Genomic DNA, 25,845 nt, shown 5'->3' on the forward strand with positions numbered 1-25,845 from the left:
TCACGTTTCAAGATTTCATGGGGTCTGCTTCTACCCTCGGATCGCAGCGCCATCTGTGGCAGTAACTACTCATCACGCTACGAGATTTCATGGTGTCTGCTACCACCCGGAGATCACAGCGACATCTGTGGCAGCAACTAGAAAACAGCACATCTTGCATTGAGACATTTAGCGCGATCTACAATAGCATTGTAGAAACAACCACCTTCCTCATTGTAATGGTGACGCCACGGTCCAATACGGTGAACAGAGGTGGACCTATGTGAGTATAACGTGAATGGACGAAATGGCGACATAGTTTCGGATTCTCGAATTCAATATGGCGTCCATTCAAATTGGTTGTGCCCTCCCATCCCTTCCCCCCCTTAAAGTAATGTAGATTGTCATATACTCGCATATTATGAAATTCCCAGTTTCAGGTAACTTTTTTCAGCCTCCTCAACATGTTTTTCTAACGTTTCATCGTGCGACACGCAATTAGCATTGTTCATTAACAACTTAAGCTCCACCCTCGATCTTAATATCCCAGTTGACGCCCTGTTCCTATATTTTGAAAAGTCCTTCGACATAGTTCCTCATGAGCAGCTTTTCTAAAATTGTCACGTATGCCTAGATATTGATTACTTTCTTTTGTAATGGACTCGGAAGTTTCTAACCGGCAGCAGTTTATTTTGGCTAACAAGCGCACATTTTCTTATGCCTCTGTTGTATCTGGAGTACCCCAAGGCACCGTCCTGGGGCCCCTTTTCTTAATTATATAAATGACTTGCCAGCTAACTTATCTTGTAACCTGCGTATGTTTGCAGATGACTGCGTTCTCTACCATCCAGTAAAAAAACATCAGTGACGTTCAATTTCTACAATCTGGCAATGAATGCCTAAGAATCTGCTGTAACAAAAGAACACTTCTCTACTATCCTTTCATGGACGTCACTCGAAAGCAACTTCAAGCTACTCTCTCCAAAATCACTGCTGTGACAATACAAATTCTTGGGTGTTCATTTAAACCGCGATCTTAATTGCTCACATCACATAACGCAGATTATTAATTATGCTAACCGCGTTTTTGGTTATTTTCGGCGCACACTTTGCCTAGCACCCCCGTCAGTGAAGTTATTACATTATTTAACCTTCATTCGCCCCAAACTGGCATACGCATGCGCTGCTTGGGATCCCCCCATTAATGTAACCTTTCTAACTTAATAGAAGCAACACAAAACCGCGATTCAAGATTCATCCACTCGGCCTATTCCTATCATGTAAGTGTCACTTAACTAAAAGGTATAACGCTCATCTTACAAATTTAGAAAACTGCCGCACTAATACAAGACTATGCCTTTTTCTTAAGTTTTACTATCATCCCACAATCAAGTCTATTATCAGCCCTGCGCACTGCATCTCTAGCCGCACAAACCACCAGAAGGCCGTTTACCCTCCCTCTGCCCGCACATGTGCTCACCTGTCATCATTTTTGGTCCGCACTGCAAAGGACTGGAATGACTTTCCCAACTCCGCCGTACTTCATTCCGACGCATCATCATTCAGATCATCCATCAAATCTCATCATGTGCCCTGAAATCCACTCCGTCATGTAATACTGCTTTAATGGGGAATTTGAGGTTAAAATAAATATATAAATAATTCCACATCTGTATATCTCCAAGTCGATGACTTAGAAAATAGGTGTCGCAGAAACAATTTAGTTATATTGGATTAGATGAGGATGAAGAAGCAGCAGCTGAACTTGAAAGAAAGCTTATTACTGAGGTCTTTCAAAGCAAAATTGAGTGAACTGTCACTGGCATTGAGAGGTTTCATAGACTTGGTCGCATAACTGGAGATAAGAAACGCCCCGTGATAGTGAAATTTATAGATTACCAAGAAAAAGTGTCGGCATTAAAGTCAGCCTACAAGCTAAAGGGTTCCGCAATTTCAATCTCTGAAAAGTTTTCTACCAGACTGCGGGAAATACGAAAGCACCTGTGGAAGAGTGCCGCACAGGAAAAAGATAATGGGGCCAAGGTGAACTTGGTGCACAATAAATTGTCCATTGACAGTGTAATGTACGGCTGGGATGAAGTGAAAGATGCCCGTTTCAAGTTAAACAGTAAAAATAACTGACAGCACAAGCATGTTCGTAAATCGCTAAAAATATTAAATGTAAACTGCAGAAGCAAAATAAATAAAATTAGTGAGAAGGAATTTTACTTTGCGAAGATCCAGATATCGCGGTTTTAACAGAGACGTGGTTAAATGAAACCGTTTACGATAGCGAATTTGCGCCAGCTGCTTACAGTGAACTTAGGAAAGACCGTGGTAGCAAAGGAGGAGGAGTTGCCGTACGCTTTAAAAATCATTTAAATATACTGAGCATGCCTGAAGTGCCTAATAATGAATGCATTTTCTCTAAGGCATACCACAACAATGTACGGTATATTGTAGGAGCTTTCTATAGACCGCCTGGATCACCGGTCAGTGTTTCAAATAACATAAGAGATTATATGAGAACCTTTATTAAGCCAAATGATCGGATTATCTTAGCAGGCGATTTCAATTTACCGGATATTGACTGGCCAACTTTCGTAATCAAAACCCATAATGCTGAATCAAGTGAGGTCATGATAGATATAGCGTTCTCATATGACTTGACACAAACTGTAGAGCACCCGACCCGTATACAAGGGAATTCAAAATCCATGCTAAACCTTTTCTTTGTTTCTGGCAAAAATTTAGATACAGTTAAATGTGTAGCGATACCCGGTATTTCTGATCACAAGGCCGTTCTACTAACTTTCCGGCCTGACTGTTGATAAAAATTGCTCTTAAATGCATTTTAGAAACTTCTCTTGAGCTGATGATGTTTCTATTGTCGATATTCTTTCCTTCAATTTCGATATATTTTGTAATAACGCTGACAGTGTTCACAAACGTTGGGACAGGTTTAAAGGTATGGTACATGAATGTATTGAATGCCACGTGCCGGTTATTGTAAAAAAAAGATAACAAAACTCATGGATTTCTCGGGCGACACTGCAGTAAAAAGAAAACTGAAACGAATGAAAAAGAAAAAAGCAAATAGTCATTCTTCAGATCTAGAACAAAAAACCTTTTTGCTTAGTTCTCGACAGAAACAGAACATTGTCACTGACAAAGAGCGACAAACAGCCCTGTCTGTATGTGTCGTTCTTGTTTGTGTAATCCATGAGTAGCGCAATAACAATGTCGAAAAAAAAGCAGCGTTACTTTGATTAATCTTTGCCCAACTTTATACCAGAGTATTCGGAGTAATTCTGGCCATTGGTCTCTCCAACCTTAAGGATCAGTAATGAGTTTGAAATCAAAGGTGTTCTGGTCAGTGATGCACAAACAGTATCTAATGTATTCAATGATCATTTTAAGTCTGTATTTACTGGTGACAATAATATCTTTCCAAAATTTGAAACTTCACTGCCGCCTCTGGATGACCTTGTAATTAGTGAGCATGGCATTTTAAACATGTTACTTAACCTTGATATAAAGAAATCACCTAACCCAGACAACATACCTTATGCTTTTTGAAAAGATATGAACAATGGACATCTAAATATTTGTTTTATTTACAAGGTCCTTAATTGAAGGTCAAATTCCGAGAGAGCAAGAGTGAAACCGCTTCATAAAAGTGGAGACAAGCGAATGATCAAGAACTACCACTCTATTTCACTCACATCGACTGCTTGTAAACTACCTGAACACCAAATTCACAATTGCATATCAAACTTTCTCGAAGCTAATAATCTTTTTACTCAGTGTCAGCATGGATTCAGGAGGGGTTACTCAACTTGTACGCTGCTAGTCGAAACTATACATGGTTTTGCCTCGTCAATTAACAATGGAACGCATATCGATGCCGTATATATGGACTTCTCGAAAGCTTTTGATAATGTTACTCACGAAAAGTTAATTTATAAATTGGACACAGTACTTCATAATGAACAATTAGTAAAATGGATTTCAGCCTACCTTTCAAACAGAGAACAATTCGTTGTTTTTAATGATCATTTTTCTGACAGGCTTACAGTTCCCTTTGGCGTCCTTCAGGGCTGTGTTCTTGGGTCTCTGTTGTTTTTAATATATGTTAATGATATTGTCGCTAACATTCCTGTGAAAATTAGACTTTACGCTGATGATTGTATTATTTATACAGAAGTAAGAAATACCTCCTATCAACTACTACTTAATAGTGCGTTGCAAACTATTTTTCGCATGGTGTAAAGCATGGCAAATGTCCGTTAACTTTGAAAAACTGTACTAATGTGAATCACTCACAAGAATAAAGTTTTATCCTTCGATTATTGTATTAACGGCATGACACTGACAGAGGTAACAGAATATAAATATCTAGGGCTCTGGGTCACTAACTCTCTTAGTTGGAATGAACATATTGAATTCATAATTCACGCTTTTCGTAAACTGTTTTTCTTGAGACGGGCATTGCGGTTGTCTACCCCATCTGTACGCCTACTTGCTTACAATTGTATTGTTCTGCCGACCTTAAATTATGCTGCTATCGTTTGGGAGCCGCTCACACAAACTAATATTGTATTAATTAGAGAAGGTTCTAAAGTGGGCTGCACGATACATACATAGCAATTACCGACGAACAGCAGTAACACATCTTTTAATCCAAGCTGGCCTTCCGACAATAACTGAGCGAAATCACTGCGCACGACTTAATTTTATATATCAATTAATCAAAAGGCACTACAGAATGGAGATTACCGATTTGCTTGTTTTTTTCGTCCGGATATGCGACGCGACGACGACGCCAGCTAACTTTAACTCCTTTTCGGATCGGAAATAACTGCTTTAAATACTTATTCCTTCCACGAACTATTTTCGATTGGAATAACCTCACTACCAATGAATTGCTGAAGCCTTCGCTGACGTTGTTCTCGCAACATATCACCTAGTTTTTATTGCATTTGCTATTTCACTGTTCTGTTGTATATGTTTAATTGTTGTATTCCCAATGGTGCAGAAGAGCTTCAACTTGCACTGTTATTTTTGTTTACTTTTGCCTGTTTTGTTAAACTGCTTAGTTTGTATCTCCACCCTGCTAAAATCCCAACTCTGGGATTGCAGTATCAATAAATAAATTAATAAATAAATAAATAAATAAATTAGGTTGTAAGATGTTTGTTCTTTTTTTTCTTTTTTATAACTATTATATCCACTTTTTTGCGCGAATACGTTGTTGAATGTCTCGTCCATTCTACTTATAACATTTCGCTTTTATGCTGCACTGGGTTACCTCCATGATATTTCCGTTTTCCCCCCTGCAATAATGCCCCTTCGGGCTTGAATAACACATCTCGAGCTAGTTGGTTCTTCACTGTAAAGGAAAATAGCACAAACTTCAGAAGGACACAGAAAGAGAAGACGAGACACTGGCACTGGACCAGACCGTTCGGGCGTTGTAGGTATCTGAACAAACAAATAACTAAATTAAACACACTTAACCCTGTGAGCCACGCTGACAGCTTCCCTGTGCGCTGTTTAACTCTGTACACTTAATGCACATTGTCGGCTTGAAGCGAAGAGTTTGACGAAAGCCCGTCTGGTCGGGATGGTACATGACGAAAAAGTAAACAAACGGCACCCATTAAAAGAAGGATGACTTTGCCGTTTCGGCTCGAGAGAAGCCTTTTCCACAATGCCGGCCTGGTATGCTTCGCAAATGCATGCAGTTCAGAGGAACTCAGGCGTCGTGTAGCCAAGCAGGTGTGTGCTCTCCGTCTGTGGTGACGCCTGCCGCAAACAATGGTGTAATAGTAGTGCCTGAGCCGCTTATTTCTGGCTCAAGGACGCTCAAGAACCAGACTCTTGAATCAATTTGGGGGGGGGGGGGGGGGACTACGCGGTCATCTGCGGGAGCATAGTAAATGCGCAAAACATGTCCCGAAGTTCGCTGCTGAGGAGAGGAACTGCGTTGCCACCCCCATTAGTGCTTCTCAAGACTAAATATAGAGTGGCTAACCCTCAGTATGCCACGAATCAGGAGCAACAGCTCATGCCAGGCGATCAACGTAGTTGGTGAAGCATCCTTTGTCGAACCGCGCGAACACAGATAAGCGCAACAGCCAAGGAAACAGACGAGCACAGCGCTGAACAAGAAATAAATTGCGCTATAATGAAAGGCTGAAACGGCTGAAAGAAGAAAAAAATAATTGTGAGCCCGGTCGGAAATCGAACTGCTGCCAAAGTGGGTGGCTACGTGTCTGCTTCTAGGTCTGTGTTTTCGCTTTTCGCTGTCTTCTCGCGTGTGGCGTGGGTCGGACAGTGCCCTCCGTGAGACCGAATGCTGACGACGACCCTGCGGATAAATTCCCGGCAAGGTGCATGGGCGCATTCTCAAGTGGGAAAACCCAACCGGAACCCTCCGGGGCAAGCTAGGCTTAGCTCGGCGCTGCCGAGCGAGGCCGCGCTACACGTCTGCATGGATTCTGCGTTGTCGACGACAGCTACGCGGATGCCCGCTGTGTTGCCACCTGACGCAGCCTCCACGTCCACGCAATCGTCAGCGCCTCTGGGCCTCCAGCCTGCGCCGTCTTCCGATGCTACGACTTTGGCCTGTGACATGGACTGCTCCACCGCCTTCGTGCCCGTGGCACTCCCTCAAGAAACTGTGCCCGTCGCGCCAGTTCAGTATTCCCACCAAGGGCCGTCACCAGGGTCTGAGCCTCCTCCACAGATGCCTCCCGTGAGTCAAGGCTCTCTTCCGCCTGCTCCGAACTCGTTACGCGTTACCATCAAGCCTACATTGCGCTTTGATATGACTGCCATCCCTGCCCGGAATGTTCAAGCCACAATTGACCACGTTCTTGGCTCTTCGAACTACTGCGGGTTTGTCGTCCATCGCCCATCGAACACCATCACGGTAAACTTGTCATCCTTGATGGACGCCCAGAAATTTTGCGCAGTTACGCGGATCCCCCTGGATGACAGCAAGCATGTCCCGGTGCAAATATATTTTGCATCTGGTCCTGACACACTCCGCTGCATGGTTTATCATGTCGAAAGCACGAGCCCTCCCGAGGAGGTACGCGCAAATATTCGCTGCTCAACTCACGTTGTACTGCAAGCACGGCCTATGGGTCGCCGGGGCTCATACCTGCTGATCCTGCAAGGCCCGTTGACTCTCCCGAAGTACCTTACCTACTACGGTGCGATCGTCAAACCACAGCCCTTCCGACCTCGTCGTATTTTTGGTTATCACTGCCACAAAGAAGGACATATGCAAAATACCTGTCCTAATCCAGCAGCTGTGGCCGACATGAATGAACCAACAGTTCTTTGTGCCCTGTGCAAATCGCCGGACCATGACATTCGCTCTCCCGCTTGTCCAAAGAAGAAGCAAGCGAAGAACTTTCACAAGTCGCCTCCAAAAATGGATGTTCCTACAAGTAATCGCTTTGCAGCTCTCGCATGTGACGACAACGACTTCCCTGAACTTCCTTTATCTCAGCCCACTGCTCACCATACGTCTCCTCGCCAGCGTACATATGCACAAGCGGCTCACCTTCCCGGATCAAATCGTACGCCAAAACATCCAGTGCATCCATCACATGTGGATACCACAGATGAAGACACAGCTTTAGACAATGCAATCGCGGAGGCTCGCCGCCGACTAGACGACCTCAACCAGCGCCGGGAACAGCGTCGTTCTCAATCCTCTCGAAGAATTTTAATAACTCGGGAGCAATCATCAGAGGAATCAACTAGGGTAAGCACTGGGCCACAATCAGGTGTCGACCACCTGTTAGCCGTGACTACCCCGACAATGGATAAGATATTAGCGCTGATGAAGCAGGTGACATCACTCATCGTGGAAGCTCTTCGGCCTCGTCATGGATAGCGCATCATCCTCGGTGGTGGTGCAGTGGAACTGTCGAGGATTCGCTAATAAGGCCTCTGAAGTGAACATCCGCCTTCGCGACGGAAAGCTGAGGTCATGGGCGTTCCTACTGCAAGAGCATAATGCACTCCCACGCCTTTCAAGTTTCTGCGCATATCATTCACCCTCTATCCCTGATCGCCGTTGCACCGCCTCCTCCCTCAGCCCAGGTAAATCTGCAATTTATATTCACAGTTCAGTTCCGCACACACCGCTCGACCTTTCACGGTGGTGCAACACACGTCAAGAGGTTGTCGCCCTTCTCGTAAAACCGGCACGCACACCCCTTGTCCTAGTTTCTTTTTATAGTCGTCCTGGCTCCGCATCTCCCAATCTGGGATGGGTTCGTTTTCTACGTTCTACCAACTCGGGTATCCCTATTCTAGTTGGTGGTGACTTCAACGGACGGCGCACACACTGCGTGGGGTTACCCATCGGATTCCTCAAGGGGTGCACACATCCAAGGGAGCTTTTCGAAAGATTCCTTTCAACTTTTAAACCACCCGCCCACGAGGTGGCCCGTATTCACCTGATTTGACTTGGTGGTTAGGCCCCGGTAACCCTCGTTGGGCTGTTGATTCTGATGCTTGGGGTAGCGATCACAGCCCTATTTTTATCTCCCTAACGCCTACGCGTCTACGGAAAATACGCCGCACTGTACGAATAACGTCATGGGACTCTGTACGCGCAGACAATCATTTATCTACATTCAACCCCTCTTCAGCACTGCCTGCTCTCTCTGCTGTTCTCGCTACTCACACTATTACCACTACTGTAAATGAAGACGACCCAAACACGGACATACATCTCTTGAATATGTGGGCTCTTCGTCGCCAGGCGGATCTTTACGCTACTCGTCACCCCGATGACCCATCGGCTCTTCCTACTCTTCACCGCGCAACCGCACGGGCACGACGCTATGCAAAGCGGCTAGGCAGGCAACGCTGGGCTGCATGGTGTGCCCGCCTGTCCTCAACGCAGGGCAATCCACATCTTTGGAGAGTGTTTCACGCCATAGAGCGCCCTTCCCAGGTTGCAGATTACACAGAGAGCATTTGCCTCGCGCTAAATGTGGATGAGGACACATTTGCACTACAGGCGGCCCGTCAATTTTTTTTTCCAAACCATGACTGCACCGCTACGTCTCCATCTGACTTATCGGTTACAGAGCCCTCCGATGGGATTACTTCTGACATCACCATGGCAGAGCTGCGGGCGTCCATTGAACGTTTAAAAACTACTACTACTCCCGGGCACGACGGCATACCTAACTCCTTATTCCGTAACTTGGAAGGGAGGGCTTTGCATACCCTACTTGATACTTTTAACGAAGTGTGGCTTTCTGGCGTCATGCCGGGAGACTGGAAGCATTTTATTGTGGTTCCAATACCCAAGTCAGGTCAGCCTCCAGTATCTCTCTCGGCCCTTTGTCCAATTTCCCTTACGCCTACCATCTGCAAAGCTTTATGAACACATTCTAGCCGCACGCTTGTCGTGGTGGCTGGAATCCCATGATTGTTACCCAGATTCCCAAATTGGTTTCCGCCCACAAATTGCAAAGGATGACGGCCTTGCTACTTTGGCTGCCGACGTGCTTGACCACTCTCTGCAGAGTCACCTTGTACGGACCGTAATCGCTACAGACATAACAAAGGCATATGATAACATCCTTCACTCTGCCATTCTTGCCTCCCTTCAAACTCTTGGTCTCCCTCACCGGTTCCTCCTCTCTATTCACGCCTTTTTAGCAAATCGAACCTTCAGCGTGGGTGTCCACGGAGAGCCCTTTGGTAACTTCACTTCCAATAGAGGAGTGCCGCAGGGCTCCGTTCTCGCCCCCACATTATTTAATGTGGCTTTAATTCTTCTTGTTCGAGCCCTAGAGTCCATTCCTTCTATCCGCTTGCTTGCGTATGCCGATGATATAACCTTGTGGTGCTGTCATCCAGATGCGTCTATTCATCAGTCGGTCCTTCAACACGCGCTGGATGTATTGACATCTCGCCTCTCACCTCTGGGTCTAACACTCTCTCCTACTAAATCATGTTTCATTTGAATTGGAAATAAAGCCGGCTTACGGAAAGCTCCCCCTTTAAATTTTACGGTACATAATTCTCTGATTGCTCAGGTAGAAACTGTTCGCATTCTTGGTCTTCTCTATACATCTGGGACTGGCACCCCGTGGCTGACAGCCACCCCTAAATCGGCTCACGCTACTCTAGGTCTGATTCGTCGCATAGCTATGCGCTCTGGAGGCGCACGTGCTCATACGGCCCGCAAGCTTGTGCGCTCTATCCTTCAGCCACGGATAGTATATCAGGCACAATTTCAACGTCTCACCCGCAGACAGTGGGACTCCCTTGATCGAGGGGATGCTTGTAGCGCGACAAAAAAACACAAGAGACAGAGACGAACGGGACAAGCGCTTGTCCCGTTCGTCTCTGTCTCTTGTGTTTTTTTGTCGCGCTACAAGCATCCCCTCGAGCAATATGAACCAACTCGCCCAGCAAAATGTTTTATTGGACTCCCTTGAAGCTATCAATCGTGAGGCTATGCGCGTCATAACATATCTGCCTCGTTTAACACTCATACCTGTGCTACAGGAGTACGCACAACTTAATACACTCAGTGAAATCATCGACCAACGGGTGGCAAATAGAGCTCGAAAACAGTCTCTCAAACTTCATCGTTTAAAGACACTTCCACCGTGGTTCTATTGCCCGCTCACTGACAATCGCCCCACTGTTTCCCCGTCTGTATCAACAGCGTATCTGCCTGAAGGGTGCATATTATACACGGATGCATCACATTCTGCAGAGAGGGGAGTTACTCCTGTGTATAGTCCATCTCATCCGCATCTCAACTCTCACGCGACGTATACTGCGGATACGTGCACTCCCCTGGCATTGGAACTTCAAGCCATTTAAAATGCCATTGCTTCCCTTCCTCTCGTTCCAACATTCAATACAGTTCATATTTACACCGACAACCGCGCCGCCCTTAAACTGCTTAAGGCTGCACAATCAATTCATGTGCTCTGCGCAAAGTATCCATGCCATGTGCGCATACACTGGATTCGCGGCCATGCCCAGGATCCACATAACATTCAAGCGGATGCTATGACTCATCTTCATACATTAGACGATCCGCCACCTTCCTCTCTTCCCCCAGATCCGTTCCTGTCCCATGTTTCCGGTTCCGAAGTTCTGCGCCAGCGAACACGCGCTCTAATTCCCCCGTGTTCGTACCCTCTCCCACGTAGTCTTACTCGGCAGGAGGAGGTATCCGTGCGCCGGATTCGGGCAGGGGCGGCTCTAACACCATCTGTCCGTCATCGGTGGCGTGCCAAAGATCTGCCAGCACCTGACAGGTGACCTCACTGTAGCGCTGCACCGGACATTTGTGATGTGCGGCACCTGTTATGGACATGCCCAGCGACGGCTGCTATCAGAAAACGGCTCCTCAGGGAGGTGGGCCTGCGGTGGAACCGCGAAAGTGACTACGTGAAGTGGACTATGGACAACCGTTTCATTAGCAACCTGTGTGACTACCTCAGCGCAATGGTTCTTCACTCCTTCTTTTAACTTTCAATCCCGTGCATTCCTCCCCCCCCCCCCCCTTCCTTTTTCAACTTATGCCTCATGGCACACTTCTCGAATAAAAAAAAAACTGCTGCCAGGCCGGTCAGGCGTGCTGTTACCACTGCTTTTTTGTTGCTTTTTTGTTTTTTAAAGATGGGATTTATTATAATTTTCTATTTACATGAACTATAAACAATGCTCTTAGGTAACGGGGTCAAATAGCTTTAAAAGGTGCGCTAAAACAGGCAGCGCCCCGTTGAACAATCGGCGTAAGCTGCTGCTTTCCGCTCAATCTTCCTGCGCTCTGGCTACTGCGTGGCCCTCCTAGCTCGAACCTCCTCCGAGACGCCGTTCCGGAAGTGGAAGGTTCGCCCTCTACGCTTTGTCGCCCCCGCTGCTCCGAGGTCTTGGTCGCCATCCGTTCCATGACCTGGCTACGCCTCTGATCGGCTCCTCGCTCGGCGGAGGGGGTTTTTTCGACACTGAGCCTCGCGAACACGAACGCGACGAGCATATCCTTTTCATTTATTTCGGATTGGCTTTAAGCAAGGCAAAGCTATGCTTGTCCGGGCTCCCTCCACCTTTCATTTCTATATTTTTTGCCTGTATCTTGAGAGGACTAATAATAAAACAACAAAAGAGGCAGCTACTGCACCATGCGCGCGCGCAGATTTGCGGTGGTTTCTTATTTTTTGAGGCGTAATCCTTACCGGCCCCATTACGCCAAAATCCGTCTGTGTATGAGCCTATGTGTGCGTGTGTGTGTGCGCTCGTCCGTGCACGTGTGCGTGTGTATGTATGCGTGCATGTGTATATGTAGGAGAAAGATGACTGACGCCAACCAAGTTCATTTTCTTGAAAAACATGACATCTCAAGAAAAGAAGCTGTTTTCCCTACAAAAGCGGTAACGGAAACAACCTGACACCACCCAAACTCTGGCTTCATAAAGAACCTCTCCTTTCGTCATCTAACCTCGCATGAAGCGAAAGGCTTGAGTGAGAAGCTGGCTCGCTTTCTCGGCAAAGAAAGGGTGCTAACAACGCACAAACTGACTACCGCCATCGAACGCCTTCTCCCCCACCCGAAAGACCATCACCCTAAAGAAAGGACCCCAGGCTTTGTATACAAAATCCCTTCTCGGTGTGCCCGGCCTCGTACGTAGGGGAGACGAAGAACTTCGCGGGAAGAATGAGTCAACACAAAGCGGACGTCCGACAAATAAACTGTCAATGCAGCGCTGTTGCCCGACCACTGCGAGGCATGCGACCGCCGAATTGACTTTGACGGCACTATTGTACTGGAAACCGAAGCTAACCCGCGTAGGGGGCTTCTACTCGAGTCTTGGCACATGCAACAGACACGGGAGAATGTTAATCGCCCCCTGGGGACACTTCCCTCTTCTTACATCCATGGTTTGCGGCCACTTACGTGGAAGTCTTCCCCACGACGGCTTAAAGCGTCAAGCAGCGCCTCTCCCGAAGTCGCACCATAAAGAACGGACCGAGCCGGTCCCGAAACGTCGTGTTTGTTTTTGCAAAAATTATCTTGTCAGGCCTCAGTCATCTTTCTGTTAAATTAAATTTCCCAACCAGACAGAGTTCTCTCAAGTGTTTTCTTTTGACGTGTATATGTGTGCATGCGTCTGTGCGTGCATGTATGCGTCTCTCTCTTTGTGCGTGTGCGCGCGTCTGTGAGCGTGTGCCTGTGCCTGTGTGCCTGTGCCTGTGTGCCTGTGCGCCTGTGCGCGTGCGTGCGTGTGTGTGTGCGTGTGTGTGTGTGTGTGTGTGTGTGTGTGTGTGTGTGTGTGTGTGTGTGTGTGTGTGTGTGTGTGTGTGTGTGTGTGTGTGTGTGTGTGTGTGTGTGTGTGCGTGTGTGTGTGTGTGTGTGTGTGTGAAAATGAAAATTAGTTTTATGAGGAAAGGAAATGACGACGCAGTAACTGTCTCGTATATTTCATGGACACCCGAACCACGCCGTAAGAGAAGGGATAAAGGAGGGAGTGAAAGAAGAAAGGAAGAAATATGCCATAGTGGAGGTGAGTGACACTCGGTGGCACCCATAACAAATGGCATCCGCATGCAACCTGGCAGGCATCGTTTAATTGATAATTGGTCGCGCAAGATTGCTCGGGAAAAGCAACCTGGATCGCAGGAATTCCACCGGTGGCAGAACCTGCCATCGCAGGGCACTGGCGCATCGCTTAACTGCTGCACCACTGCGCCAGAAGTGGTATGAGGACCTCTAGGGATCGATGAATGTTAAGCAGAGAAAAACCAATTCTGCACATATGGGCATAAACTCGTGCCACCCGCGCGGTCGGCAGTGGCAAAATGCCGAAGAGGACGAAGTGTCGCTTGGACGCGCTGGTGAGAACGCTCTGGGACCTTGCTCTCGGCCGGACGCCGGCGCCGCTCCGCTGCTATCTGCCCTCCGGCAGCCCCCAATAAATGTGGCCGCGGTCGCCTTCCTGGGCGACCTCCACACTGTGGTGACCCGCCGAGCCGCACCTTCTTTCTCAGCGGCGTTCTTGGAAGCCAGGTTGGCAGGACCCATCACGACGCTCTTAGGTCTGTTTGAGCACGTGCGGATGCCTTTTGGGCTCCGCAACTCTGCTCAAACCTTCCAGGGGTTCATCGCTGAGGTAACGCGGAGCCTCCTTTCTGTGTTCACGTACATCAACGATGTACTGATTGCCAGCCCTAAGCCTGAAGATCACGAGCGCCATCTGCATGACATCTTCCAACGCTTACAACAGTTATGACCTGGTCGTGAATGCAACCAAGTGCGTCTGCGGCGTCTATGAGCTCGAGTTCTTGGGACATCATATTGTCACGGCTTGCTTGACGTAGAGGCCGGCGGCGAGCACAGGTGTGGTAGCAGGAGCACAAGAACACAGGAACAGGCAGGTCCGCTAGCAGCAGCGTCGTCGTCCGCACGCGGCAATCGCGCTTCAACTTTCTCTTCTCTACAATATATCATCGCATGGCATCGCCATCTTCCGTCCCACGTCAAGACCATCTAGGATTATCCCCAACCGACTACACTGTGCCAGTTACGCCAATTCCTGGGGCTGGTGAATTTTTCCCCGCGCTTCATACCGCACTCTGCACAGCTGCTCCGCCTGTTCACCGACTTCCTTCGGACAACCGGTGCCGCGTCCTCTGCCATTTGCTAGTCAGCAGAAGCCCAGGCCGCCTTTACTGTTGCCAAGCGTTTCACACGCTAGCCGGAGGCGTTTCCCATTTGTGACACCACCGCCTCCATTTCTTCGTGGGTGTCTCGCTTTGGTTGCCCTGACACCGTGACAATAGACCTAGGGCACCAATTTGAGTGCACCCTGTTTTCCTCATTAACCGCAGTCTCGGCGCCAGGCATTGACTCACCACTGCGTACCACCATGCCGGCACTCCTTGACAGCCAACTGAAGGCCGCCCTAGCTACTCGTCCCAATTTCGCCCATTGGGTAGATGCCGTGCCCCTTTTGGGTTTACGGGCCGTTCTCCGAGCAGACGTACAATGCCCTGCAGGAGAGCTGGTGTAGTAAGGTAGTTCCCTGCGTCTCCCCGGAGATTTCTTCACATCAGCGCAACTACCTGCCCAGCCGCAAGAGTTCCTGCACCGTCTGGCCAACAATGTGAAAGGCCTCCGGCCTATTCCGCCTCGCCCTCACTGCCGCTACAGCATCTTTGTTCACCCGGATCTCGCAACTTCCGCCCATGTCTTCGTTCGCCGCGATGCTGTCCGAGAACCGCTCACCCCGGCTTACGACGGACCACTCTGCGTCCTTCGCCGCAAACTAAAAACTCCAACCCTCCTTTAGAATGGCCGCGAAGAGACAGTCAGTATGGACCGCCTCAAGCTGGCCTACGTGGAGACCTCAACTGAGTGCCTCGCCGTGCAGCCTTGCATGGGCTGCCCCCTGCCCGCGGTCTCCGACTCCCCTTTTCCCCGCCTGCGCCGCCGGCCCTCAGTGCGGTTTCGACTTGAATCTGCGCGCGGGGCCCTGCAGCGCCCTCCTTTGGCTGCGCCTAGAGCGGGGCCAAAACGTGCCCGCGCGAGAAATAAAGACGGCGCGAGGCTGTGGCACGTGAAGCCTCGGCTGGCTGTTCTATTCTTGCCTAGATCCGAGTCAGCTGCTCGTTCCTTCGCTCTTCATAAGCCTACAAACTCATTAGCTATCGTGTCATACCTTTAAGGTGGAGCGGGCACCAGTACGGCGGCGACTGCCTTCACGAAGTCAGCCCGCAGATCAGAAGGGGTTCACTACGTACAGCCTTGCAGAGGTGGAACTGCCAGCTGCGTGGCATCGGGTGGCATCACGCCGCGCGGCGGCTGAGTTCACAAAGTCCGCGGGCGGGCTTACGCCTTCTCACATGTAAGCAGTCGTACACGTCTATTCCGAATTTCTGTTTCTCCGGCTGCCCGCACAGGGAATATTGGCAGACTTCCTCTCACCGAGCACTTCGCTCCAGAACTGCAGCCGCTAGGCGGCAAAGAGAAACGCAGAACCGACTGGACCGGCTCATTTGGCCTGTGGCCTTCGCGGCTCCGATAGCGAGTTGCGGGCGGCATCGCCTCGTTTGCCTCTGCTTTCGATCTCTCTGCCGACAACAGCGTGCTTCCGTTTTCTCCCGCTTCTGATTACCTTGTTTCTCCTATCGCCGCCCCTTTGTCTCATCTTTGTCTCTTGGCCGCTTTGATGAGTGACCGTTGACGGGCTTCATCCATGAGATGGCTCGAGGTGGGCTCCGTATAACGGCTCACACAGTAAAAAAGAAAACGACACAGCTACAGAACACTATCCGGCAGATAAGGATTAGCAGGCCGCCAAGAGGAAGTGCCACTCCGGTTTAACACCTTTCCCTCAGATTTAGATCACCGCTAAAACTGTTTGTGTTTCCTTAACACATGAATTATATATACGCATGGAGCACGAAATAGTTAATAAAGAAGCAGTTACTCAATGGCATTCACCCAAGCTCACCTATATGTACGGCTCTGTACAAAGGAAAGGTATCAAACGTCCGCACAAACTACGTGGTTAAAGAAAAATTCGCCATGGCCAGGGGTCATGATTTCCTTTGTAGCCGTATGGTTGTGTTTGAGTGGATGCCTATGGGTAATTGCTCCCTTATTACAAATTTACTCTGCCTTGGGGGATTCCCTTAAATATTGGACCAGGAAATTTGTAAGTGTTGTCCCGCCGCGGTTTATAGGGCATATAGGGTTTATAGGGCATATATTTATAGGGCATAGGGCGTATTGCTGATATATGTGCATGGAGAGGTAGGATGTTTTGAAAAGCCTTAAAGCAGACAATGCGCTGGTAACGGCGCTATTCGCGCAAGAAATACGATTGGACTGTGTGTGCAGTGCCATACACTTTTTTCGCAGCCGGTGGTGCCGTAATCGTGGCAAACTTGATTCCCTGCCTTTCGGCTGCGTATCGGCGTGATTTTCCTCCCGCGCTGCCGCCACGTGGGTGTGGTGCCTTTCCGTCAAGCACGGCGGTAGAATTACCCCCACTACGCCTGGCACTGACTGCGCCGGCGCCATGACGACGACCGCCTGTTTGCCACTCTAGAGTCCCGCTTCGCTGCCAGACAGTATGAAACAATATACTAACAGAAATAAACTGCATACATCCTTTGGGCACGCCCCTTAACTAATACCTGTCTCGAAGCATGTCGTGTACATACCGCCGCATTCTCAGCTGCTATCGTTCCGATGTCACTAAGCCTTTTTTAAGAGCAGTCTCCGCACGGATATCGCCGGTGCGAATTTACCAGCGTTCACTGTAACACGTGCTGGCGCCATCCCCTCTTCGGCAAGTGGCGAGCGCTGGTCGCCATATATAAAAAAACTGGCGCTGGCTTAACTTGGCTAGCCTTGGCATTGAGCGAAAAGCAAGCACGCTTGCTAATCGCGTCTGAGGCTCGTCCATGGCAGCTTCGCTACGCGCTCGCGACAGCCGTTCTATAAACTATATACCGACACGATCACGGGGTATATGACGTGGAACCACATGGTCTTACGAAACCCTCATCGGATGTCATGACGTGGCTTCACAACACCCTACCGGATGTTTTAGGCTTAAAGATCAAACCAAAGGGCACCCAATGTCAAAGGTCATCTACACTCGTGACGACCAGAGAATCTGTGAATATTTTTTTGCGTATTGTAGTGGACTTCCACTGGTGTAGACCACAATTTAGTAAGCAGTAAACATGCCATCAGAATCGGTGACTTACAGCGGAGCAGACCATTAGAGCGGGGATTTAAAATGTTGTCGCTCGTCCATTCTTTCGCCTCCATGCTACCGTGGGCTTAATATTTATTCCTTCAAAATGTGCAAAGGGCTGCCTCATCCCGCAGTTCTGGACAAACTGTGTCTCCAAGGACTAACGTCGTCGTTGCCCACGAAAGGACGCAAAATTTTGGAGTCTAGTTCTTGCAGGAGACGAACTCATCTTCTCCAGCGTTGGGACGTTGTTCAGAATTGCAGCCACTCCATGAATAGAATGGCCAAGCTGGAGACAGCGCAGCATTAAACTCTTCGAATGTGGCGGCGAGCGCAGACGTTGCCCTGGTACACAACAGGAAGCCTAACAGTCGGTCGTCTGACAGTTCTTCTTCCTGCCAGTAATAAAAAATTCGTAGGCGGAACATACATATCTATTAACTGCGGGAAGGCGGAAGCCATTTGCAACTCATTGCACTTATTTGAATAAGAGCGGTGACGTCACGCTGCGCATGCGCAGTTGTTGCTTGGCGGCGGATAACACCACCCGCCACAGTGGGCAGTTTGTTCACAGTCCAGTTGGCAGGTTGTTATCACGTGAGGTCACGTAACCTTGGATGTAACGGACGGACAAGGTCACGTGGCCTAAAATGTAGCCGACGGACAAGGTCACGTGATGTAAAATGTAACGGATGGACGCGAGTATGAGCTATGAAAGTCTATAGCCTTAAAATGTTGTTCGGTCGGCGTACAACCGTCGCTGTAAATTCCAGCAGCCTGGCTAAACGTTTCTGGGGTGGGGGAGCAAGATACGCTAGCCTTTTCATGCGGTCGCGTGCGTTGCGTCGGAAGAATGACTCATTTGGTGCCATGGGCACGTCATACTGCTCGTGAGGAACATTGGATCAGACTACACTGTTTGTGCAAAGGTATGAACGTCAGAGAGCACGAGTACTCCACAGAAGGGATGCGCCTCTAGCCGTTTTCAAGAGGCGCTCAATTATGAATGTTAATGAGAGCTCACTCTGAGGCGTCCCGTAACTGAAGCCTGTTGTAGATGTAGGTTAGGCTTGACTTGACTTGGCACCCAAGCGGACCGGCGCTTAAGAGGAGAGCAAAGCCATTCCAGGTGAGAGAGAAGAAGAAAAAAGGGGAGGAAATGGAGGGTCGCCGTTGTAAAAACAGAAGTAGACAAGATGGCTTTCGCTGAATGTTCTAGCTTAGCAGTAGCCTAGCTTAGCCAGTCATGTTTCTTTCTTATCATTCGTCGTTGCCGTTCCGTGTCCCGTTTAACCCCACCCAGTGACAGGCAAGACTGCTCATTGGCCACAAAATGGCGAGCGGAAGAAGGAGGGGGGGGGAACCGCCGCTTACAGAGGAAAGACGATTTAGGTGATATTTCATCTCGGTCTCCCGGTATGTTGACTTTCGGATTCTTTCAAGCTGAGGAGGATGTCTGGGTAAAGGCGAAAAAAACGAGTGTCTATTACGTCTCATAAAGCTTGCAAATGCGGGCTCAGAAAGGCTGGAGCCTGCCTTCTATGGCTGTTTACTCGTATTCCCAATTCTCTGTCCATTCTGCCACAAGTTCGTTCCGCTGGCATCACGTTCAATCCGGGCGCCGAGCTTATTGGCTCAGCCTAAGCTCGCCTGGCTGCCCAGCGCTGCGCACCAACTCGCCCAGACGGACACAGGTCTGTCCACGCTTGGCCGGGCCAGATGGCAATGCCGCTCATCAGTCACCCTTCTGGTGTCAGCCTCCCAGGCTACGAAAGTGAGCCCGGAGGTCGCAGAAGGAAGAGGGAGCGAGACGAAGCGCTCGGGTCTCTGTCGCTCGAGAGGCCTCTATGGTGTCAGCCCTAGGCAGAACCTTTGTGCTGCCATGTAAAAAACTCATAGAACCGTTACGACTATGTAACGCGAGATTAAGCGATAGCTGTTTAGGCGTTTAGTTTCGGCAGTGTTTGAGGTAGGAAAGATACAGTGACCTCATATCGCGCTGGTGTAGTGGTCAAGTGATGCACCCCTGCACTTGCAGGCAGCTGTTCCAAACAGAGCCACCGGTAGGCTTAAGCGACCGAGGTTGACCTTGATATAGGGTGAGTGCATTAATGGTCATTAACGCACCCACCGGTTACGCCGACGGCGACGACGACACGCAAGCCAGGGACAGGCGCCTAACAGCTCTCGCTGTAAAAGTGTACATACAGCCATTTTCGTTTTCTTCAAAGCCGACTTTCTTCGGCTGGCCTGCCCTTGCATGGACGTCGCGCCCGCTGCCAGGGAACTCGGCCGCACTACCGTGGTGACTACCAAGGTCGCAACACCGGGGAGAAAGCTGGGATGCCTTGGTCGGAAGAAGGTCCGGCCACCCAGACTTTGTGGTGGGCATGGCAGCTCAAGTATGTGTTGCCCTTATGTCTGGGGACCAGTGTAGTAATACGCAAACGACACCGTCTTCAATAAACACTCGTGCTCTGCATAAAGCTCGTAGTTTTCTTTGGAGTGAGACAGCGCAGACGCGCAACGAAAGCTGTCTGAGCTTTCAACTTTGCCCTTTACCGATCCCGTATTGTTGTAAACATTAACGCACTTGCTATAGGTCATATTCAGAAAGCAATATTTCCAGTACGATCTGTGCTGTTAATGGCTAATATTAAAGTATTCAGTAGCGTGTGTGGAAGCACACGCATACTCACATTGTTGACGGCTGCCTTCACATCTGGATGGACAGCAGACAGCGTAAAGCACCGGTCTATTTCGGTCAAGAAGTGCACGCGAATACTCTTGACGTCGACCTGCGCACGGAGAGAGCGAAGCGCGTTGAGACCAGCCAGCCAGACACATTCCTGGAGAGGCTTCCATGCCTCAAGAAGCTAAACATCAAGCGACGCAGACCAAACCCAAGCGAGGAGTAACTCTCGCCTTTTTGATACAGAATCAATATAAATTTACCGACAACTTGGAAACAAAAAATGGCTGGCGGTTTAGCATTGCGAGGCTCGAAATGTTGTGCGAAAGCACAATAATTTTTTTTTGCAGGTTGGCACCACCACCAGGTACCTGGAAGCGCGATTGAGGTGCCCACAGATCCAGGGAGCCAGTTATGCTCGTCTTCAACTTCTTCATCGTCAATGCCAACTTACCCAATGTACGCCGGTGGCCTATGCTCTAGAGCTGTGTTTCTGCCACAACGGTGTCCGCGCCAACGCATGCAGCGCACAGCTCTGTCACTACCGCCACATGGCTCGAAGCACGAATATTAGTTGATGGAAGTTGATGCAATGCACAGCGCGAGAATAGGTTGCAGTTCAACAATAGGCGTGTTCGGGTACGGCGATATCCTAGTGCTCTCGCGCAGTGGCCAGTCAAGCTGATCTTTCGCGCCGCCGCGGGTTTGAATTTCAGTCGCGAATATTTATTTGATTAATTCATTCATTTCACTTGGCAAAAAACGACAAACTCCGCAAGCATACTGACTTCGCAAGATCTTGCTTTGGGTTTCCTTATCGGAGCAATGCTTTAGAAATAAAAGTACTCTCGCAAATTGAACAAGATGGATGCCTGCGAAAAAGAAGGTGGTCATCACAAAAAAAGGTGCGCACACGCGACAGATATGTGAAGGTACCGCTCACATTTTCATGCAGCCTGAGCCTGGTGCGCGCATTCTCTGGCCCCACGAGCGCTGCCAACACCGGCGCCAGGTCCTGGGAGTAGCGGCAGAGCGGTCCGGTCGACAGGAAGGCGAGCTGGTGGCCGCGCACCTGCGGGAACTGCCCGTCGAGGCCGGTCAAGCCGGGCGACGCCTTGTGGCCGAAAACACCGTTAAAGAAGGCCGGCATGCGAATAGAGCCGCCGATGTCCGTCCCCAGGCCCAGAGCGGAACCCGCGGCCGACACAAGGCTGCCCTCGCCACCTGCGCAATTCAAGGGTGCTTCGTAGACCTCCTAAGGAAGGGATTGCACCACGTGCTTACGGACGCCTTTAACAGCGCTCCTGAAAAGACAACGCACAATTTATTTGGTCGGCTGGGAGCAGCTGTTGTCAAAGGACACGTAAAAAACACCACACTAATGGCGTGTCTAGAGAGAGTTTATATGATTTCACAACGCCTGTAACCACATTGTTTCCCTTCGCTGAAGCATGTTATCCATGCGTTCCATGTGTTGTATCTAGAAAAATTTAAGCTATGTTGTTGCCGGATAGAACAGTGAGGCCAGGCGAGATGTAGCGAGCAGACAGTGTGGTTTGCATTGAATGGCCCAGCTGCGCTTATCGAGGAAGTGGGCGCGCCGTACCGCTGGAACCTCCAGGCGTCCTACGCAGGTCGTACGGGTTGCGCGTGCGGCCGTACAGCTTGTTGTTGGATTCCCACCACATGCCCATCTCGGACACGTTTGTCACCGCCAGCGGAATAGCGCCCGCCGAACGTAGTGCCGCCACGGCATCCGAGTCGCGCTCGGCCAGCACTCCACGGCGGCTGCACACTCCTGCATCCAGTGCCAGCCCTGCAGACGCGAAGACGATTTCCCCATATGTCAAGAGGCAGCGGCATACTAGGCTCTGATTGGCTGCACCTTGTTCGAGAACAGCCCCTCGGTTTACTAGATAATCAAGGCAGCAATGTGGGCTAGTTGGTTGTACATTTTGGTTTGAATAACGCGCTACACACTAACAAAACGACACCGGCACGAAGGACACAGCACAAGTGCGCACTAACAACTAAAATTTATTCTGGTACGAGGGTACATAAATACATTCCACGAACATGCTGAAACAATCAATTCATTGCCAACGGCTGTGTCGCACGCTCCTTCGTTTTTTGATTAGATGCACCTCCTCACGTGATAACAACACCAAGGGTGTGCTTACGCACTCTTCTCTGGTACCCTCGTACCAGAATAAATTTTAGTTGTTAGTGCACACTTGTCCTGTGTCCTTCGTTCCGGTGTCGTTTTGTTAGTGTGCAGCGCGTTATTCAAACCAAAATTACTTGATAATGTTGCGCAAACGACACTCGCTCCTCTTTCAAGGCAAAACTGCAACTGTTGAGTTCTGCCATATTTCACTGACTGACCGTTAGCGCAACGGAGTGTATTCCAAGAAAGGTTAAACTCACCAGAGGGCGAAAGCGAATCAGGTCGGCTGATCCAGATCAGAAAGTACGGAAACAAGCCGACCACAGCCGGAACAGGACAGGGCTGATCGACATCAATAGTGCAGACCTTTATCGTGCATTGAAAGTTGGTCGGATGACGATGATGCCACTGGTATTTTTTTATCATCTACAAAATGAGGTTCTACCATCTGATGGCGCTGCCCTTGTATCTTCCTTTCTAGCTGCACACGGCGCTCAGGACATCTGGCAGCCCAGTTCACCTGTGGCACCACAGTTGTCGGTCGTCTCTACAGCGGCTCAACAGCGAGTCAGGCGTCAACACAAAAAGCTCCCTAACTGCAAGCGTAACAACTACATCAGATACAGTTCCTTCCCTGATATCGAGACAAGCACAACCATTTTTTTAGTTTCGCTGCACGTGCACTGCTCGTGTTAATAATCACGTGCTCTCATTTACCTCTACTCTTTCGTTCACATCTGTTCACCCAGATAAAAGCAATGTCTTGGTGGGCGCATTGCTGCCTGGAAGAGAGTATCGTCCTCTGTATCGGCAACACTACATCCGCTGCAAGGGAAAGGCTTCTCTCACTGTTGAATCCTGGACGCCATCTCCACTCCCATGGCATTGATGAGCAAGGCCCACTTGCAAGGAACCGAACGTACGGTCACACTGGCATTCGCGACGCCATTGCTGTCCCGGCGGCTAAAGTTCAGTTCTAGGTCGCCTGCTCGAAGTTTAACGCAAACATCCACAACTGGTATCCTTTTGCCAGTGTCCTGTACAAGATGCGGCCGCCACACCTGGGCAAATTTTTTAATGCCACCTCGCCACCTGGCTCCAATCCCTCCATGTTTGCACTGCTCTCCTGCTGGAATGCAGATTACCTTCCTGAAAGGCTGTCAGTTATCCGATAATCGCATTACATATCCCCACCATGTCCGTTTCTACCGTATGATGTTGTAAACTCTCCTCATATGTGCTGCCGTTTTTAACCCTTCAATGGTCGGCGTTGCTCAGGAGCTACAGCTGATTTTTTTTTACGCATACTACGCCTTCTTGGCACTTTCTATTGCCGCCTGTTTTAAGACAAGACCCTTTTAGTTCCTTGGAATAGATAACACCCGGCTGCTCTGACTTATTTTTTTTAATCTGACTCATTGAATGAGACCCGTTGACCAGCCGTCCCGCGTTCACCTCGCAGCTGAGAACTTATTCTCATCAGTGAGAGCAAGGCACTTTACAGGCAGAAAAATCTTATTCCAATTACTTCAGAACACAACACAGAGCTGACTATTACATCTGCATAGCCTATCAATGCCTTGTGGACGTGGAGTTAAAGACCACAAAGAGAGACTCCTCTGCCTCCAGTTGTAAATGAAGCTAATCTCTTTCTGGCAGCATACTCATGTTTCTTATCCACCGTGATTAAATGGCTAATTTCTCGACTGCTTCAACAACAAGGTATAAGTTTGGGCATCAGAATTAAACGTTAACTTTCGACATTGTTATTGCTCTACTCATGGTTTACACAGACACGAACGACACACACAGAACGGGCGCATGTGTCGTTCTTGTCTGTGTAAACCATAAGTAGCGCATAACAATGTCGAAGATTACAAACCAACCAGGCCCATTTGAAGCTCTTCCTAAACGTTAAACCCTCTCCTGTTTCTTTCAACTTTTATTTCTGTTCCCTCCAATCAGCGCCATGGTCCAAGCAGACGGCCATGTTTTGCGACTTTTGTGATGGCGCTGGGTTGCGAAACAGTAGACACTGAGGACAACTGTCGTCACTTTTTGCAGCCAAAGTACGGTAATGCCTAAAGCAGTCCTCATATCATTGCCTGAAGGCAACCGGTCAGTGGCGAAATGGCGAAATGGACGGCGCATTTTTGGCCGGCGCTTTCTGTGAAGATTACGGCTGTCGTACGATACACGCTCCTAGTGACCCGGGGAGAGAATGAAGAAACAAGTGTTGTCCATCTTCGTTAAGAATCTTTGGGATAGTGCGTAACACTCGCCCTTGACGCCCAGCAGGTCCTTTGCGGTGAAGGGCACGCCCAGCAGCGGCTTGGTGGCGAGCAGCGCCTCTCCCGCGCCGCCGCGCTGGACTGTTTCGCGCACCAGTCGATCCACGTGGCGCGCCTCGTCCAGAGCCTCGCTCATGCGCTCATCCACAATGGCGCCCAGCTGGGGCTCCACTGCGCCGATGCGGGCGCAGAAGGCGCCCACCACCGCCTCGCTGCTCGCCTGCGCCGAGACGAAAAGGGCACGCCGCTCTATGTCTCCCAGCTGCGAAGGGAAACTGATGATAGACTTCAAGTAATCGATCGATTACCGCTTTCTTTCGACAAAGACGTTTCGTGTACTAAACACGGCGCTTTTATTGTGCATAAAAGGTGAAAAATAATGCACATATCAGCACGCCTGGCCATGTTCGCAAACTGCGGTGACTTCAAGGCGCTGTTAACGGTGCCGACCTGTGAGCCCACACTAGAATCACAGTTACATCGCCAGTCACTTCCAAACTGTCACCGAGGAGACTTTTTGGGGCCTGGAAGCTACGAGTTTGTATCTATACATACATACCTGCATATATAGCGGCGCGAAAGTTTCGCGACAGATTTTTCTCAGTAACGAATGCGTGTTTTCTGGAAAACACAAACACACGCAGAGAGTGCCATACAATCTCTTTTTACCATGAACAAAACTGGATCAAGCTGCCCTGAGTGTCTGTTTAACCATTTCCTACGGAGACAGCGGGGGCAAAAAGTGCTAACAGGTCAGTGAGGCCTGAAACTTGGCTGTTCAGCCGTTGAGACCGGTACAGCAGCACAAAGCAGCAGCCGCGGCGGCGGCTCAGTAAGGCGACATGGCGTCCCGCTGCTGAGCGATAGTGCGCGTTATCCTATCTCAGACGCATTTCACTGCGAACGATCGAGATGCAATTGACGCCCCCGCGCTGTGAG

General features: G+C 49.3%; 1 protein-coding gene across 1 annotated transcript in view; it reads right to left on the bottom strand.

Moving 5' to 3' along the window:
* The window catches only part of LOC144096671 (fatty-acid amide hydrolase 2-A-like), a 189,643-nt gene that overhangs the window by 19,393 nt on the left and 144,405 nt on the right, over positions 1-25,845 (bottom strand). Inside the window, exons 3-6 of the mRNA XM_077629507.1 lie at positions 24,898-25,126; positions 22,055-22,264; positions 21,392-21,672; positions 20,456-20,554 (exon numbers count right to left, since the gene is read on the bottom strand). Of these exons, the coding sequence (XP_077485633.1) occupies positions 20,456-20,554; positions 21,392-21,672; positions 22,055-22,264; positions 24,898-25,126 (819 nt within the window). The remainder of the gene's footprint in view (positions 1-20,455; positions 20,555-21,391; positions 21,673-22,054; positions 22,265-24,897; positions 25,127-25,845) is intronic.

This window comes from Amblyomma americanum, chromosome 7 (assembly GCF_052857255.1).
Source record: "Amblyomma americanum isolate KBUSLIRL-KWMA chromosome 7, ASM5285725v1, whole genome shotgun sequence".
In the NCBI taxonomy this organism is placed as follows: domain Eukaryota; kingdom Metazoa; phylum Arthropoda; class Arachnida; order Ixodida; family Ixodidae; genus Amblyomma; species Amblyomma americanum.